At 37.1% G+C, this 18,575-nt stretch overlaps 1 protein-coding gene across 2 annotated transcripts in view; it reads right to left on the reverse strand.

Annotated features, from left to right (window-relative positions):
• LOC102022374 (caspase-4) overlaps nt 1–18,575 on the reverse strand; it is a 70,182-nt gene that overhangs the window by 43,069 nt on the left and 8,538 nt on the right. Inside the window, exons 3-9 of one of the 2 annotated variants that reach the window (XM_005378001.2) lie at nt 16,871–16,980; nt 15,936–16,109; nt 14,242–14,476; nt 10,054–10,197; nt 8,587–8,696; nt 6,262–6,365; nt 4,049–4,308 (exon numbers count right to left, since the gene is read on the reverse strand). In XM_005378001.2, coding sequence (XP_005378058.1) covers nt 6,267–6,365; nt 8,587–8,696; nt 10,054–10,197; nt 14,242–14,476; nt 15,936–16,109; nt 16,871–16,980 — 872 coding nt within the window. In that variant the 3' untranslated portion in view covers nt 4,049–4,308; nt 6,262–6,266. Of the gene's footprint in view, nt 1–4,048; nt 4,309–6,261; nt 6,366–8,586; nt 8,697–10,053; nt 10,198–14,241; nt 14,477–15,935; nt 16,110–16,870; nt 16,981–18,575 lie in introns of those variants that run through there. The other variant, XM_005378002.2, reaches the window with a different exon arrangement.

The raw sequence follows: 18,575 nt of genomic DNA on the forward strand, positions 1-18,575 counted from the left end.
ATAGACATCAAAATAATGTGAGCTAAGATAAGAAGATGATTGTAGTTTAGATGTAAAATATACATACATTGAGGAAAACAGAAATGTGTCCTGGATCTTGGGAAAGTGATGGGTCAGGAGGGAAATACTGTTGGCAGGTGATGGCAATAGCAGGAGGAAGTTGGTTGAAGGAATTAGATCATAGGGACCTAAATTTGGGGACTGTATCACTTCACCTCTCCCATTCTGCCTTTTTCGTTTTGCTGTTTCCTGGCTGCCGTGGATGGAGCAACTTCTTCCACCATGTCCTTCTACTGCCATGTTCCCTCTTACCACAGGCCTAAAACCAACAGAGCCAGCTGATCTTCAAGTCAAACCTCTGAAGCCATGCGCCTGAAACATTCCTCCTTTACATTATTTTTTTCAGGTTTATGATTACAACAGTGAAAATCTGACCAACATAGGAATTTACAATAGGAGAAAGATTGACTTTGAACAGGAGAGTCTATAATAATAGGAAAAATATTTTCCACCTACACCAAAAATTTACTTGCCTAAAATGAGAACAAAAAAATATATTGCAGTTCTATAGGGTAGACTTTTGACATAGGTCTTACTGGATAAAAGTCAAGGCTTAGGCAATGTTATTCCTTAGTACTAAGTGTCTAGGGAATCACTTACTTAAGCCTTATTCATGTTGCTGGCTGAACCCTGTTCCTCAGGGTTATAGAACTGAAACTGTCTCCTTCCTGGATTCAGTTGGGAGTTGCTTGGAATTCCAAATAACCTCTGGCTCCATGATCCTTATACATACACAATTCCCGACCTCCTATCACCAGCAAGATTCAGTCCTTCCCACACATGAAGTCTGCCAAATTCATCTTTGGCTGGATCTCTTATGCTACCATTTGGAGACAAAGTTCTCCTTTTACGGAATTAAATTACTACCTTGGGACCATTCAAGATAATTCAGAGGAGCCTCCTTATCTTATGGCCAATTAATCAGTAAACTTAATTAAATCCACACAAAGACTCTTTTACCACCAAAAAGTATATATTTGAAGTTTTGGGACCAGGGAGGTAAGTATCTTAGGGATCAGAATTCAATCTCACATCTCAGGTTGATGCAATATTAAGAACGAGCATTAGACATATTGAAAGGGAACTTTTCGTCCGTAAATTAGAATTCAAAATATCAGAATTCTGAAATACTCAGATCTGAAGTTCAAAGAAGGCAGTACATAAGTACAAAGAAAGTTACTGCCTTTCAGCAGCTCAAAACAGAAAACTCTCTGTCATAAAGGCTGATCTGATTCAGGTCATAAAGAGCAACTGTTTTGTGACTTATGCCTCATAAAACTAATTATGAATGGAGAAAATAAAACACATGTAAAGCTGGTTCTAATGTGCAACAGAGCACACAGAACATAGACACATGATTCACAGTGAATGTGTTGGTTATAGTTCAACTGTAGAAAACAGAAACCATTTTAGTGTGTGTAATGGGATCATTATTGAGTTATATTTATTATTTCCTTGGTTGTTTTTCTTTCGTTGCTGAGACAAAATACCCGAGTTACGAAAGGAAAGGTTTATTTAGCTCAAAGTCTGTGGAGGTTTCAGTCCATAATCAGCTGGCTCCAAGGCAGGGTGGCATGGCACAGGGCAGCAATTCAAGGCGGCAGAAGACAGCAAAAGCAGCAAGAGCGCAAGGTGGGAGAGTGAGACTCTTTCCTCCCTTATGTCGTATACAGGCTACACCCCCTAGAGTGCGTGTAGCAATCACACCGTCTCCCTGCCCTCCTTTTGCACAAGATGAGGATGTCTACAAAATGAGGACGCTGGCCCCTGCTGAGGCACTTAGTTGACCTTCTAAATTTCTCAAGTTGACACAATGTACCAACCATAGCAATGATAATACAGCTACTAATACTGGCTACTAATACTGGACACCACTGCAACTAGTGGCTTTAGGATATACCCATACTTCTAGTGTCCACTGAAACTTGCACTTTACTTCTAATAAGTAAAATATAAAAATGTGATTCTTTTCCAAAATTTGGTAGCAAAAAATCTGTTGCCCATCTTGGTCACTTCTTTCTAATTTGCTCACCGTGTTGGAGGCTGCCATATTGTGAGCTACCCTGTGGAGAGGCTCATGCATTAACAGACTGAGAAAAGTCTCTGGAAAGCAATTGATGCAGAAATAAAAATTATTAACCAGGATTCTACACTCCTTGTAAGTGAGCTAGAAGGCAGATCTGACTCTTCCACCATATCTTCAAATACAATCACAGTCCTATGTGACATTTGATTGTCACCTATTGCTTCGGTGAGCTTCCAGGAACCGTTTATATAATTTTTACAGTTACAATTATACCCCCTCATAGAAGTAAGATATGGGAGAAAACAAACTCTTCACAAGAGTGCTCCTTGGAAGAAAAGAGATGGCAGAGCCAAGAGAAGGAAGGTCCCAATGTGTATCTTCTTCAGGGTCTGGGAATCAGATAAATATAAAAGAAATGTAGGGCTGGAGATATATCTCAGTGGGACAAGTGCCTGCCTGGCAAGTGCAGTGTCCTGAGTTTGATTCTCAGTACCAAAAATAAATAAATAAATAAATAAATAAATAAATAAATAATCTATAAAGCTAAACTTACAAATAATGTGTGTTTCCTATACACTAAATAACACACAACCTTTTATTCAATAAACTGACCTGGATAATGATAATCTTCAGTTTTTCATTAAAATTTGGAACTATTGTAGGTGTGTTATGTGACAGCTACAATGGAACTCCCAGTACCATGACATGAGTACTCTTTGAGATCCCATTAAATTGAAACAGTAGTAAAGTAATCAATGTAGTCTAGATTTTTTATCTTCCGGGAAAAAAAAGACTTTTATTTATTTTTCATTTTTTAATTTTTTCTATTCAATTTTTTATTAGTATATATTTCTAGCTATTAACATGCCGAAGATTTAACCAAGGACCATATCTCTTGCTGTTTACTGAACTAAGATCAAAATAGATCAAAGGTCTAAATTTTAAAACAGAAATACTTAATCTGGTGGAGGATAAGGTAGGCAATTCTTAAAGATGTAGGGGGTGGGCTAGGACTTTCTGAACAGAACCATAACTACACAAGAAATAAGCACAAGAATTAACAAATGCACACATTTTACTACTAGAGAAATTACTTCACTGGCTTGGAACAATACGGAACCCTCCTAAGGTCATCACATGTTATTCAAAAAAGATTGTGACATTTGTAATTATTCCTGTTTGCTTATTGTTTATTTTTTTAAAAAATGGTACAGATTTAAATCTGTTCCACTTTGAACTAGACCTAAGTGGAATACTAAACTATTTTTCCCTCACCCATCCCCAGGCAAATGAGGCTTAGAAACCATGCTGAGAAGTGTTGTGCCACCCCTTGTGGCCCTAACTCAGATTCACTGCCTTGGCAAGACTACAAGATGAGAATCTTCAGTTTGTTTCTCAGGACTGTGCAATTCAGCTGTTGAAAATTATAATGATAGAGTCATTATGAAGAACACCTGGCTCTTCATCTCCGTGCTTTGTCCCTCAAATTCCATCCCGGATGCCATGTGACATAACCACCAGGAATGCGCTCCCTCAAGCCTGGTGCTCTTGGAGGGCAGCAGACTGCCTTAGCTCTGAGTTCATTTAGTGAGGAGACTCCAGGGTCACTCTCAAGGAGCTCTGCTAATGTAGTTTATCATGACATAGTAGATGGAGTTCACAGAATGAAGAAGAAGCAAAGCATCAGATGATTTTTACCGATGAAACTGTAGGAGAAACAGTTTTCTAGCATAAAACCAGAAAATGTAGATATGCAGTGTATTTTAGTACTAGTTTTATATAGCATCTGATCAAGTGGCTTTTTTTTTTCCTAAACTTTAGACTTCTGAAGGAGTTGGAGATGGAATATAATGAAGATCAAGTGACATGACCAGTCAGTCTCCCCAGGAACATTTTTTTTTTGTATTAAAGTGGCATTCCTGTGGTTTTCATTAGAGAATGAGAGAAAAGCTGACCAGAGACTTGTTTTAATTTTTTTATTGGAATACAAAATGTCAAATCCATGTGTTTTACTTGCAGGTATCCTTCTTGTATTGACAAAGGAAGGCTGCCTATAGCTTCTGTAGGAGAGCAAGAGAATAGAAGGTGCAGGCCCCTGTGTCACTCGGCCTTCACCCACCCACACCCCGAGCTTCGCTGTTCTTCCTTGTGTGCTTGCCAGCCCCCTTCTCTTCCATCTGTGTATTCGTCAGTGTATTCAGGAAATAACACTGAAAGTGAGCCTGTAAAAAATAGCGATCAGGTATGGATGAAATATACGATGAATATTTAACTAAAAGTATTCCAGTAAGGGGGACACTGTCATCACACTCCTTCAAACTTCCCCTTGGGAAAGCACAACTATGCTCTCATTCTTGACCCTTCTGCAGCAGACTTGGAAGTGCTCTTCATGAGTATCTGTGCTGTCACGGCTGCCTCCATGTCCTGATTCAGTTCAGAATGTTTAAATCTGGTGGGAATTATGACTTTGGGGAAGAGTTGCAAGTCACATGGTTTCAGGTCAGGTGAATAAGTTGGCTGAGGACATACCATAATGATGACTAGTTGGCTTTTCCATTCGACAACACTGGGTAGCAGCATGTACTATATTTTTATCACCCTAATGAGCACTTCCAGGTCTCCTTCAGAAAGGGATAAGAACAATGGGGTTAGCATACCCAAAGTGAGGGGAAGTATTTAAGGGAAATTAATTTATCTTCTACTGCAATAAATTATTTTAAACATTTGCCATATATTTTGGCCACAGAAGCAGTATCAGTGAACTGCTGAAAAGCAGTTGAAGGAGTTTCCTTCTCATACAGGATAAAACTTTTTAACACCTTTCCTGCCTTATCACCAAAGGCCATGTGCTCAGGCTCCTTTCCATGCCTCTCATCTATGTCTGCCACTTTCTCCTTTTACTCTCCTCACTCACCCTTCCTCCATGCAGCTTCTAAAACACACTTGGCACATTTCCTCCCGGAGCACGCCACTTGTCCCTGCTGTGTCCTTGTGCGGCGCACTTCCTTCATGACTACCATGGATTTTACTCCCCTACACTGTCTTCTCTTTATTTTTCAAATTCTTTATTTCAGAAGTGTCTTTCCTAATTTATAGAAAGCAGTATACCATCTATCCCTTTGTGAACCACTGTTGATCAAGTATTTTTTGCTCAAATATGATAAATGTTTCTGTTTATCTACCAGGGTTATGTCTCTAATTACTAGAATTTAAACTTTCTTACATTCAGGATTCCATTTAATTTGTTCACTGATTTATTTGTATGCATTCAGAACAGAACCGGGGGTACAGTAATGTTCATAAGCATTAGTCAAACAAGTTTCAATGCTCAATGTGGCACTGTGCATAAATTAGGGAATGGAGACTATTCTTCTACAAAGCCCGTGTACTTTTATGAGTTGAGTGTGAGAGTCTGAAATAAGAGATGATGTGGATAAGTGCTTGCATTGTGGAAATAAACTTTAAAATAAATGCAATTTAAAGAATTTTCCTGTGGAGGAGTTTATTAATATAATATTGTGTGATATGAAATTCTTGTGCATATAAAAATCATTGGGTTTAAATTTGTTCTATGCTTTTAAAATGTTTCAATCAAAAATGTTTGAGGGTTACCATGGAAACGTGAAATTATCTGAGCAGTAAATGAAGGTCTGATGGCTGACTGAGCAATCTGTTGTCTATTGTGGGAAGCAGATCCCAGAGGCGCAGGACACTAACATTAGAGTGCTGGATATATTTTATGCTGTCCGATACTATTAGGAGTATTTCAGTCACGTGGTTTCTCCACTCGGTCAACCAAAGTGCTCATTTTGCACAAATGGTTCTTTTATATTTTCTGTTTTTTTTTGGCATCTCATGTAATGTTTTTACAATTCTCTGTGTGTGTGTGTATGTGTAAGTGTGCATATATGAAAAAAGAATGGGGTAGAGAGGGAGATGATTATAAATATAAATATAAATATAAACAATATAAATATAAAAAGAATGAATACATTTTCATGTTATAAACTCATACCCCGTGTCTTTCATTGTTTATTGCTTTTTGCCTTGGTTTTGCTAGAATAAAGAACATTAATTTGCTCCTTCACACAGTCAGGTTCCATTAGACATTGGATCTCATCATTAATATTATTTTCTCATTATGTAGCCTGAAAAGAGCAACTCTTTGTACTTACTATTTTCAGTGGCCGGGGAAGAGGTAGAATAGTCTCCCCACAGTTGACCGGCCAATAGTCGGCATCTGGACTACATCATCTGGCTTCTCACATGATAGTTGTACCTAAAACCAAAGATGGGCTCTAGATGAGATTAGATTGATGTAATCTCAGAGAACAGTTTGAAACATAAAACATAATTCTAAGCACCAAAACTACTGATGAGGCCGGGCGTGGTGGTGCATGCCTGTAATCCCAGCACCAGGGAGGCTGAGGCAGGAGGATTGTTGTGAGTTCGAGACCAGCCTGGGTTAGGAAGTGAGCTCAAGGCCAACCTGAACTGCATAGCGAGACCTTGTCTCAAAAAGACCACAAAAAAAAAGAATGTTGATGAGGTAGATGAGATTAAATCCACAGATTTTCTAGTTTTCTCTCACCACTCTCTGATCTCTTGCTCTGTTGTTTTTGTATAAACATCTTATCCCTAATTGAAGTCCTCTCACTCTCCATTTCTTCACTTTTCCATTTCTGAATTACAGACCTGACCATCATTCTTTCAGCTGTTCAGGAGAACAGAATTTGTAAGATCCCAAAATTTACCCCACCTGGGCTGACTCCTGTATCAATTCAAAGACCCTCCAGTTTCACAATGTTGTCTTCCAGCCTTGAACGAACCTTGAACTTTCCACGTTGCTGGTAAAAAATGGACTTGTGAAGTCTTTTGGTTTGAAGTGTCCCATAAGATAGAACTGAAACACATTAAATGCCCTATTTCTAGTCTTTTCTAAGTGCATTTTTGACATTGTCATTGCTAAACCACTTTCACCCAACAAAACATAAATTCTAAGTTCCCTATGCACATAAATGTTTACTTCTGCAATGATGTAATGTTCTCTAACCTGGTAAAGATATATCTGTCTTTCCTTACAAGAATGTTACTGTCCTCTATACTTTTGAATTAAAAAAGGACCACAGTTCTTTGGGATCTTAATAAGAATTCCCTTTTCTGTAAGGAAGTGGGAGCATTTATCCACTATTTCACCATTTTTTCATTCAATGAACATTATTTACTGTTTACTTTATATCAAATATTTTACAACATTGAACAGATCCTTGCTTTCATGAGGTTGAAATTTAAGGAGAAAATACAGGTAAAAACTAAACACATAAATAAGATACATACTGGGCAGATGGGAGTAAGAACAATGGAAAAATAAATTAAAAATGAGGAGGGGAAATACAAATGTTCTCAGTTGAAGAAGTTTTGTGCTTTCCCATCTACTTCATTCCATTTGAGTTTCTTCATTCTCTTATACAAGTGCAAGTTTTCTATGGATACTATGGTAATCTGTAGTCACGTATTTGTTTAATGACTTCCACTTTTTAGTATTCATCTGTCTCACAAAAATGGAAGATTTAGGTAGGATAATGCTTAAAGATGCATCTCATTTACTGCTAGATCACCAGGATAGCCTATTTCCTTGCGGGATACATGGTATGTACTTATTTCCTTTTAGTTATTTTTTTAAGGTAACATTTATTTTATTTACTTTTTTAAATTCAAAAATAAAAGGAGGAAAACATTAACAGACAGACAACTTTTTACAAAATAGCAAAAGGACAGTACAGACAATACAGAGTTACAAACAAAGTGGTAGGAAATTAACAATGTTTCTTGTATTACATATTGATATCTTCAAAGTGGTTTTTCATGAAAACAGTTAGAGACGTGCAATATTGATCTATCAAGGACTCATGAACAGTTTCTTTCAGAAAAGAAATTGAAGACAATAGAACAACTATGTTAGCTATCCTGTATATACATACATACAAAATTTCTCCTTCTTTCCCTTCTCTTTTCCCACATCCCAGTTGCCCTTTACCTTTGAGCATTTTCCTATCAGTTCACAATGTCTATCATACCTCTGAGTAAATGGTCACAACTAGAGACCATACTCATAAGTGAAATAAATCAGACATGCATGTGTAAGTACTGCATTGTTTCCACTAGTGTGAAACCTGAAAGAGTTAATGTACTTATTTCCTATATGAAAAAAGTGAAAGTTAATTTTATATACTTTCCATTCTCTGCAGTGTAAGAATTCAGAGACTCATAGCCCCCAAAATACAAGCTTATATTTTCATTTCATGTTAGTCTACTTTCATCTCCCACTGTGGCATATTGAAAGCTTTTTCTAAACCACGTATAAACACCTGCATGACAGAAACATGTTAGTGCTCTACTTTTGCCTGCCTGACAAGAATGTTATTATAGTGTGAAAAGCGAATCGTGATGGTTTTTTATGAGCGATGCAATGAATTATTTGAAGGGAAAGGGAAGCTTACCTTCCGGAATATTTCCTGCAGAGGATCACACCAGGCGTACTTCCGGAAACCAGCGATAAGTTGTGTGATAAAGTAGGAGCCCTTTGTGCTGTCTCTCCAGGATTTGGTATCTGTGAAGACACAGAGTTCTGTGCCTTAGCCTGTGGTCTGTTACTATTTTGGTAGTATTTCGAACTTTTAGACTTTTTCAGAAAGATAAACATAGCCAAGAAATTGCCATTATATTTTCTAGGGGAAACACTTCTTACCCCAACACTGACTCATTTCTACAGAGAGAAAACAAAAAACTATGGCAGAGGAGAAACTAAACTGGAACCTTGAGAGAACTCTAGATGATTGGATAATGATTCTGCAAGCTATCTACAATGTGCCTTATTCTCACTCATCAGGCTACGGATAGCCTGGCTAGATAAGTACAATTATTCCACCTAACAAATGGAAAAATAGGGGCTCAGCAGGAAAAAAGAACTTCCCGAAGTTCACACAGTGAGCAAGTGACAAAAAATGACCTTCCAACTCCATGCTGAACTATGATTTATGTCCTGCTTCTTTCCACAGCATAGTAGAATACACAAACTGAGCCAAAATTTCAGTTATAAAAGATGCATCAATCATAGAGATTTACTACTCTGTGGTGTCTTGCCAATAGCTACTAATACTTTAGTATATGCCTAAAAGTAGGCTTGTGGGGCAGATCTTTACTACATACAAACAATACCAAGAAAGAAAAGCAAGAAGATTTTAGAGGATAAGAAATGTTTGTGGCATAGATGGTGGTGATGGTTTCTTATATTCATCTCCAAACTCAGCTAGTTTTGTACATTGTACCTATACCTTTTTCTGTATGTCAGTTTGATCCCAAACAAATGGTGTCTTAAAGTAAAACTTGGCAATTGGCAAGTTAGACAAAATAAATATAAGGATCCCTGAGATGATTACCTACAGACAAGATATTAAGCACTATTCTCTGACATCAGACCTAGCCTTCACTGTGTCAGTTTCTCCCATATATGAAAGGGCATCCACATTCCTACTGGAATGGGAATGGATATTCAATGCTATTACATAGACAATGCCATATGAAATACAGGGAAGAGGGATTGGAGTATATCATTTGAGAAAGGGCAGCCAGTCCTGGGATCTGTAAACTATCTAATAAAAAATGCTAAATGAATTTAACAGAAAACTTAATCAAGAAGGATTTCTATGTATTGCTTTGCTTTAATATTTTACATGCATTTGACTGTAAACTACAACTTATATAATAAAAGAACAATTTAAAAGCATGTGTGAGTATAAGCATATCTTTCCACTAAACATTGTTAATAATTATGTATAATGTATTGATAACACTCAAAATTTATCTCAGATTGTTAATTTATAGAGTTCACCTTGATTTGTTTTAAAATCATTGAACAGTGACAATACACCCATATAGACAGTTGTTTGAACCCTAAAGATACCTACGTGGGGTTGTGGAGTAGAAAATGATGAAATCCTTCTCCACGTGGGTCATATGAATGGCATCTGACTCCAGGTTCTCAGATGACCATACAAGGCTCCCTTCCAGGGCTGCTGGAGAATCTTTTACCCATACTCCGCCAGGATTTCCTGTGGAGAACACAACTTTCACGTCTGTGCCTCTCTGAGAATGACTGCTACTATGGGCAACCTTGTTGTTTTTCACTGCTCATTCTAAGTAGTCTCTCCTTCTCTCTTCCCCCCACCCCCGACACACACACTAGTTGGCTTTATCTCTACTGCCACTGAGCAATGTGTCAGTTAATACTGATGGTATCTTGATGGAAAACATAGACTGTGTAAGTGTGGAAGAACCCATGTGCTGAAATGATAAAAGGAGTTAAAGCTTCAACTGCATAATTTCAGAGCATAGACACCAGATTTTAGAACAATTATTTTGGCTTAAAATATTTAGTTCCAAATTGTCACAATCAAATTTACAGTAAGGAAGAAATAACAAGAAATATTCGATAATAATGTCTAAGTCTAGTGTCTAAGTGCAACTAAAGTGATACTGTCCTTATATTTTGAATAGTGTTTTCACAAATATTGGTATTCAGGATCTCTTTTGTATGCTTGCATTTCTTTTGGATACATAACTAGGTTTGGTGTTTCTTTATCTTATGTTCTATTTATAGTTTGGTTTTTTTTTTTTTTTCAGGAAACTCCATACTGTTTTCCGTAATGAATGCACAAATGTATATTTTTGCCAACATTGTGTAGGACTTCATTTTTCTCCATATTCACCAGCACAGATAATTTTTGTTTTCAGGAAAATAGTTTTTCTGACTTCACTGAGGAAAGGTCAGTGTCACTTTGATTTGTATTTTCCTGACAGCTAAAGATAATGAGCATTCCTCCTAGGCTTATTGGCCAGTTATAGTTTTTCTTTTAAGTAGTGTCCACTAAGATCTTTTGCCCATTTTTCATTCAATTGTTTCTACTTTTTCTATTACTTTTTTGAATTCATTATATATTCTGAGTATTAATCCTCTAGCTGCTAAACTTTTCCTTGCATTCTGTAGGCTGCTGTTAAATCCTATTCTATATTTCTTTAGCTATACAGGAGCTTTTGGATATGATGGAATCCCATTTGTCTTGGTAATTCTTGCTTTTGTTTGCTGAAGTATTGAAGTCCTATACACACAGCAAATCACTGTCTCTGCCCACATCTTGAAGTGAGTCCCACACATTTTCTCCTACCAGCGTCAATATTTTGGATGTTACAGTAAGGGATATGATCATTTTCATGTTGATTTTTGTGTAGCATATGAGATAAGGCTAGACTCTCCATTTTTTGCATGTGGTTATCCAGCTTCCAAAGCAGCTATCTCTTTTCAACTGTGTATTTTGGCGTTTTTGTCATTTTTCAGCTGAATGTAGATGCATAAATTTATTCTGGATCTTCTGGTCTATTCAGTTCATGTCCATGCATGTACCATGATGGGTTTGTTGTTTTCACTCTGCAGTATGTTTTAAAATGAAGTATTGTGATGCCACCAGCATTGTTCTTTTCTTTTTCAAAGGAGGAATGATTTATTTAGTTTACAGTTTGTAAAGGTTTCAGTCCATAATTGGCTGGCTTCAAGGCAGGAGGGCACGGCAGAAGGGTAACCGTTTATGGCAGCGGAAGACAGCAGAAGCAAGCCAGGGAAGGAGGAGACCAGCCTCCAGTATGGTTCTTTTTGTTCATACTTGTTATGTCTGTTCTAGAATTTCTATGCTTTGATGCTTTTTTATGACTTTCAGGATTACTTTGCTAGGATGTAATGATCCTTTCAGTGGTGGTTTCATCAAATCCATGGTTTGCTTTGATAGTATTATCATTTTAACAATATTAATTATCACAATACTTTTTTGTGGGAAGTCTTTCCACCTTTACGTGCCATCTACCATTTTTTCTGTTTTATAATTTTATTGTAGAAGTCTTCCACATCCTAAATTATGTTTATTCCTATGTATTTATATATGCATGCATGTGTGTATGTATGTATGTAATTGAATCTATGGTGAATCAGACTGCTTTTCTGATTTCATTCTAGCCTGTTCATTACTGGTGTATGGGAAAGAACTGATTACACTATGCTAACTTAAAATTCCTGCTAATGTATTAACTTTATCAATTCTTAGAGTGTTTTGGTAGAAACTTTAAGGTTTTCTGAGAAAACTTAAGAGCACTTACTGGAAACATTGGTCAGAGGGGACATCTTTGTCTTAGTCTGGGTGCTAGAGGAAATGCTTTCAACTTTTCACCATTCAGGAAGATACTGGCTATGGGTTTCTCATGCATAGCGTTTTTTTGATTTTGGATTATGCTTCTATGCCAAGATTATTTAGGGCTCTTTTCATGATGGGATATAATCATGAATTTTTCTACATCTGTTGAGATGGTCATGTGATGTTTCTATCTTTGATTCTATTTACATGCTATTTACGGCTTTGCATTTGTTGAACAAATATCGCACCCCTGGAATGAAATCAACTTCATCATGGTGTATGATCTTCCCAGTATGGTGTTGAATTCAGTGAGGAATAATTTTATCAAGGATAGATGCATCTATATCATCGCGGGTGTTTATTCATTGTTTGCTTATTTCTGTGTCCCCGTTGGGTCCCAGCAGCAGCATAGTACTGCTTTGTACCACTCTTTGGGAAGGGTTCCTTCCCTTTGTACTGCACAAAAAATTGTGAGGAGCATTGCTGTTATTTCTTCTTTAAAATCCAGCACAATTCAGCTGCACATCTATCCAGTACATGGCTTTTATTTTAAGCTGGGCCATTTTATTACTGCTTCAATTGCATTACTTTCTATTAATCGATCTATCCTTTTCATATACTATCATTGTAATCTTTGTGAGTCATATATGTCTAGAAAAGTGAAGATATTCATGTATCTTCCATTTAAAGGTAAATTATTTTATTATTCTCTGCATTTCAGTGTTATCTGTTGTACCACCTTTGTTTTCACCTCTAGCTTCATTGGCTTGGGTTTTCTTTTTGTTTCTTTTGGCTGGTTTAGCCAATCTATTTATCTTTTCAAAGAACCAATATTTTCTTTAATAGAATTTTTGCATAATTATTTCTGTCTCTATTACATTTTATTTCCACCTCATCCTTACTACTTCTTTACAGCCTATTACTTATTTTGGATCTGCTTTTTTATTATTTTTCTAGAACCTAGAACTGTATCTTTACATTACTTATCTGAGCTCTCTCTCTCTCTCTCTCTCTCTCTCTCTCTCTCTCTCTCTCTCGCTCTCGCTCTCGCTCTCGCTCTCGCTCTCCATCTTTATTTTTTGATGGAGGCACTCATTGCTATAAAATTCCCTCTTTGTTCACTTTTGCTGCGTCCTATTTGTTCCTGTATGTTGTATGCCAGTTTTCATCCGGTTCTGGTCTAGGTTGATCCCCCGATTTCTTCAATAACCTGGTGGGCTCACAAAGGTACAGTTACAGGTCCATTTCTTTGTGTGTTTTCCCCTGCTGTCGATTTCTAGTTTCACTCTGTTCCATTATTATCTCAAAAGATGGAGGAAATTATTTCACTATTTTTGAATCTACTGAAACTTGTTTATAGCCTAATACATGATCTATCTCAGAAAAAGTTCCCTGTTCTGATAAAAAAAAGTATATTTTCTAGCTGCTTGATAGAACATTTCGTAGATGTTTCTTACTTTTTTTGTCTGAAGCATATTTTAGTTCTGAGGATTCTGAGTGCGTTGTTTGTCTAGGTGATCCATATTTTAGTAAGAATGTGGTACGGAAGCTACAATTGCTCTATTGAGGAATGGTCTCATTGCCAAGTACCTATCTTCCTATGTGAAATAAAGTATATACAACTGCAAGTAAGGTACATTTAACATGATTCTACTCCAACGTTTGACAATTTCTAATTACCTGATTAAGAGATTCTACAGACTTCTGTACCACTTACCATGGATTAAAAGAGTATCAAAATTTATGAGCTGAGAAGCCAATTTCTCATGACACCCACTCAGGAAGAATTTCCTAATAGTTATGTTTCGTTCACTTGCGCTAGATGGGGCCCGTGGTAGTCTATCAGTTACGTAAAACATGCATGCTGTTCCTCTGGAAACACCTTTAGAGCTATTAGATATTTGTCTGATAACTCACCACCTCTGCAGGCCTGAACAATGATGACTTTGGGTTTGTCTCTTAGACCAGGGCAGGTGCGATTGTTGAATATGTTAAAGATGGTGTCGTACTGAAGCACATCCGGGTTTTTGTCACTATACTTAGTTCCACAGATTCCGTGCAGGATTCCATGAGACATGAGTACCAAGAATGTGCTGTCTGAGGTCTTGTGCTCTGGTTTGCCAGCAAATTCATTCAGCTCCGACTCCATATCCTGGAAAAGGCCAAAGTCTTACTGCAGTAGGATAAGTAGGAAAATCAATATGACCCACCAGATGTATTTTAAGCAGCGTAGGAAATGTGCATAATGTCCTGAACAAGGTGGTTGTACATAGTAGTACTCAATAATGTCAATCGTTTGCTATTTCCCCTTAATGGGATAATCAATGCCTGGCATAGTGGTGCATGCGTGTAATCCCAGAATTCAGGAGGTTGAGGCAGGAGGATCATTATGCGTTCAAGACCAGCCTGGGCTACAAAGTAAGCTCAAGGCCAAGCTGAACTGCATAGCAAAACCCTGTCTCAAAAAGACAAAATAAAATTAATGGGATAATGGGTTTTAAGTTCATTATTCTTCCTGATATATCATAAATTATCAACTCAGTACTTTCTATAATTGTAGGTCAGTCATATTTCTTCTTTCTTTCATTTTTACTTTTTCTCTCCTTACCTAATGACAGGATTGTTTCATAAATTAGTTATATAACTTTCCCTCTAAAACTGTGTCCATGTGCTAAGAATAAAATCACACTTCTGACCTGATTGTTTTCCAGTTCCCTGCTGTGCTTGTTTCTCCCACAAGTGCTACTTGTAATGATCCTCTCTCTGTGCTCTTCCATGAGAGATGTATTCTCAGGTCAGCCCTTTTACTTGGACTTCCCTCACTGTATTTGCAAGGCATGTACCACTCATCTTTCCAGAGCTCTCATTTTTAATAACCATGTCTAGGGGCTGGGGATGTAGCTCAGTGGCACAGCGCCTGCCTGACAGGCGCAAGGTCATGAGTTCGACTCCTGGTACCGGAAAAAAAGACAAATAAACCATGTCTAGGCAGCTGTGCTATCTCACCGCAGAATCTTTTCTGCAGGACCTCAGCTGTCATTCCCACCTCTCCACTGCTCTCTCACATTCACATTTCTTTTTAACTATTCACATATTTTTTACTTATACACCACTTCTCTAAATCTGTAGTTTTCTTATATTTGGTTTCGTCTCTTGAACATAGATCAATGCAAAACAGACTTTTCCTGTCTCATTTACACACATGTATTGGGTGACATGAAGAACCCTGGCAACAAAGAATATTTGTGTTAATACACACCCAAGTCAGATTCACTTCTCTGAAAATTTCTTTGCCTGACTCCCACATATTTCACTTTGAAGATCAGTAAGAATTACTGGACATCCACACCAATCAATTTCTGTGCAATTGTACAGAACTAAGGATATCTGCTGTTCAAAAGAGACATAGATGTAGTCTATCTAATTCCTTCATTTTGATGAAGCGCGCGCGCACACACACACACACACACACACATACACACATGCATACACAGAGACAGTCCCATGGGTTGTTAGGGCTTTGCTGAGCACTATAAAGCTAATTTACAAAAAGCTTATTTATAAAATGCATGTGTTGACTGCACATGAGTTTGGGTGTGTGTGGATCTCACCCCGGCTGTAAGATTCTCTTTCACAGTCACAGTGTAGCCCAGGTCCTCGAGCAGCTTCTTCATTCCTGTGATGTCGTGTTCGGACCCTTTCCTCACACTGAGGTGTTCAAACTCTGTGTTGCATATGATGAGAGCTTGTCGAGTGCGTTCACTTTTGTCCTTTATTGGATAGATCTGGAGAAATTGGTATGTGGTGGAATTTATTTACTTGACTTCTTTGACAGCCCCACTGAGCCATAGTGTTGCTTCATTAAGGTCTCATCAGTTCTCTAATCCCTTCAACTCTGCCAGAAGGCGCTGCCTTCCTCTCTTTTACAAGCTCAGAGACAGGCACTAGAAATATCTGGGATGATCAGTAACAAATATTGAGGAAACTACTATCATTCTTAGATGTGCCTCCTCCTTCCTCAGCTGGTCAAATGTTAGCACCAAGTTTCCCAATAACCTCATGAAAACAAGGGTTTTAGGTTTAGAATTAGGGTTAGATGAAGGTTTCATTGCCTTACTCAAAACGAATATAATAAAGATCCTTTGCTTTTGGTACTATTTCTAAGTTGCTATTATTTTTTAACATGCCAATTTATGATGCTTTGTAAACTGTAACAACATTTTAAAAGTAGCTATCGTGTCTATGACTTTCAACTAGAGTAACTAGCCATGTTATTAGATAAATATTTTCAGTTATCAATGTAGTTGAAATTCTCATAATTCTCAAATAGGTATTATAATAAATGAATGACTACAAGGTGATGTCCATTTTGTCCTGGGGTTTAATAAGAATCGGAATCTGTGTGAAACTACATAATCTCTTTTTTACAGCAAAGCATCTATTTAAGAGTTTACCCCTCCTCATCTCCCTGAACTTATTTCTTCTAAGTAATTTGGGAGAGCAACTGTTTCTGCTCCTGCTCTATTTTATGCCCCTTGCACAGTACCTCTTCAGCCCTTTCCGTAGACACTTTCCGGAATTCCTCGAGCGGACATGTCTTGAGGGTGTCAGTAGTTTCTGGGGACTCAGCTGCTGCAGACTTCTTGTCCTGAAGAACTGTGAGTAAATCACATCATATCAATTGTGATTTATACCTCTGAGACTTATTTTGTCACCTGAAAGTTTTGAGAAAGGAAGAGTCAAGAAGAAAATGTTATATGGAGTAATCATTGTCATACCTGTCCTCCAGTATGAGGAGAAGTACTGGGTCTAGTAAAAAAGATTAAACCCTTGGCAGAGGAAGCAGAAATACCCAAAACACAACAATAGATTTGGTAATTTGGAGCAAAACATCTCCATGATTCAGGGTTAAGTTTGCTCTTTTCATATTCAACAAAAATTTTTCAATTTTCTTCCAATGGTTTTATGCTAAGGTACTCACTTCTGCATGTGGTTTTACTTTGTTTCTAAGCTAGACAATATTGGGTAAATATTTCTGAGTACTGACCATTGCAAATGTAGCGCAAACTATATGTGCAATTTGAAATCTCTGTCTATAAAGTAAAAATAGACAGGGAAAATTAATTTTAACATTATGCTTTAATTAACTTACTATAACTCAAATATTATTATTTCACTATGTGTTAGTAACCACAAGTCTAGCATCACATGAGTGCCTATCATATTGTGTAGTAAAATATCCCATATTGATAATACCCCTCAATCCATACCACACATGCAGAGCATACATGAAACACTAAAACTCTTAAATTTTGTATTATCTGTATTATTTTTCAAAACTCTTAATCTGAATGTAGAATCTTTCTAGAGGAAATGAGATTAATCATTCTTTTTAAATTTAACTCAGCTATTTAATGAGGAATGTCATGTAATAATAATAATACTGTACACAAGGTCAAAGGGGCAATTGTTTGTTAGGATTTTTGGCATACCCTGGATATCTTGCCTACAGAGTGCAGAGCAACCAGCACTAGGCTTTTAACACATACTTTAAAATGTAGAGAAAAAAATTCACCCTTTAGGTATAAGTGCATTTCTGAGTCATGCTAATGTATCTCCTAGAGGAATACAGTACTATCTGATATTGCTTAACCTCGTTTGACAGAGATTGTACAAGTTACTGGGAAATAATTGAGCCCTTCCTTGAAGAGAAAAAAGAAGAAGGATTTGTAAACAGAAATTAAAAGTGTACTGAGGTCCAATATAACAAATTTTTACTTAAAGGGAATGGACAGTTATGCTATTCTTTTTTAGTTACATAAATCAATCAACAGGTTCTCTGGTTTTGTATTTTTGAAATGAGATAATTAATATGGTCCTATAATTTTGCTCACTTTTTATATTTATAACATTTCTATTTTCCTATTTTATTCATTTCCATGGATTTTTATTTTTTATTTTTATTTTTTTGTTTGTTTGTTTTTTCTGGTACCAGGAATTGAACTCACGACGTTGCACTTGCAAGGCAGGAGCTGTGCCGCTGAGCTAAATCCCCAGCCCTCCATGGATTTTTAAATAAGTGCTTTCTATACATATGATAAGACCATAAATTCTCAAGATGTAGTAAGTTACAAGGGCACATAAAAATATCAAGCCTTGAGGCTGGGGATTTAGCTCAGCAGCAAAAGCGCCTGCCTGGCAAGCGCAAGGTCGTGAGTTCGGTTCCCGGTACCAGAGAAAAACAAAAAAAA

Source organism: Chinchilla lanigera, unplaced genomic scaffold (assembly GCF_000276665.1).
Source record: "Chinchilla lanigera isolate Chin_1 unplaced genomic scaffold, ChiLan1.0 scaffold00011, whole genome shotgun sequence".
Taxonomy (NCBI): domain Eukaryota; kingdom Metazoa; phylum Chordata; class Mammalia; order Rodentia; family Chinchillidae; genus Chinchilla; species Chinchilla lanigera.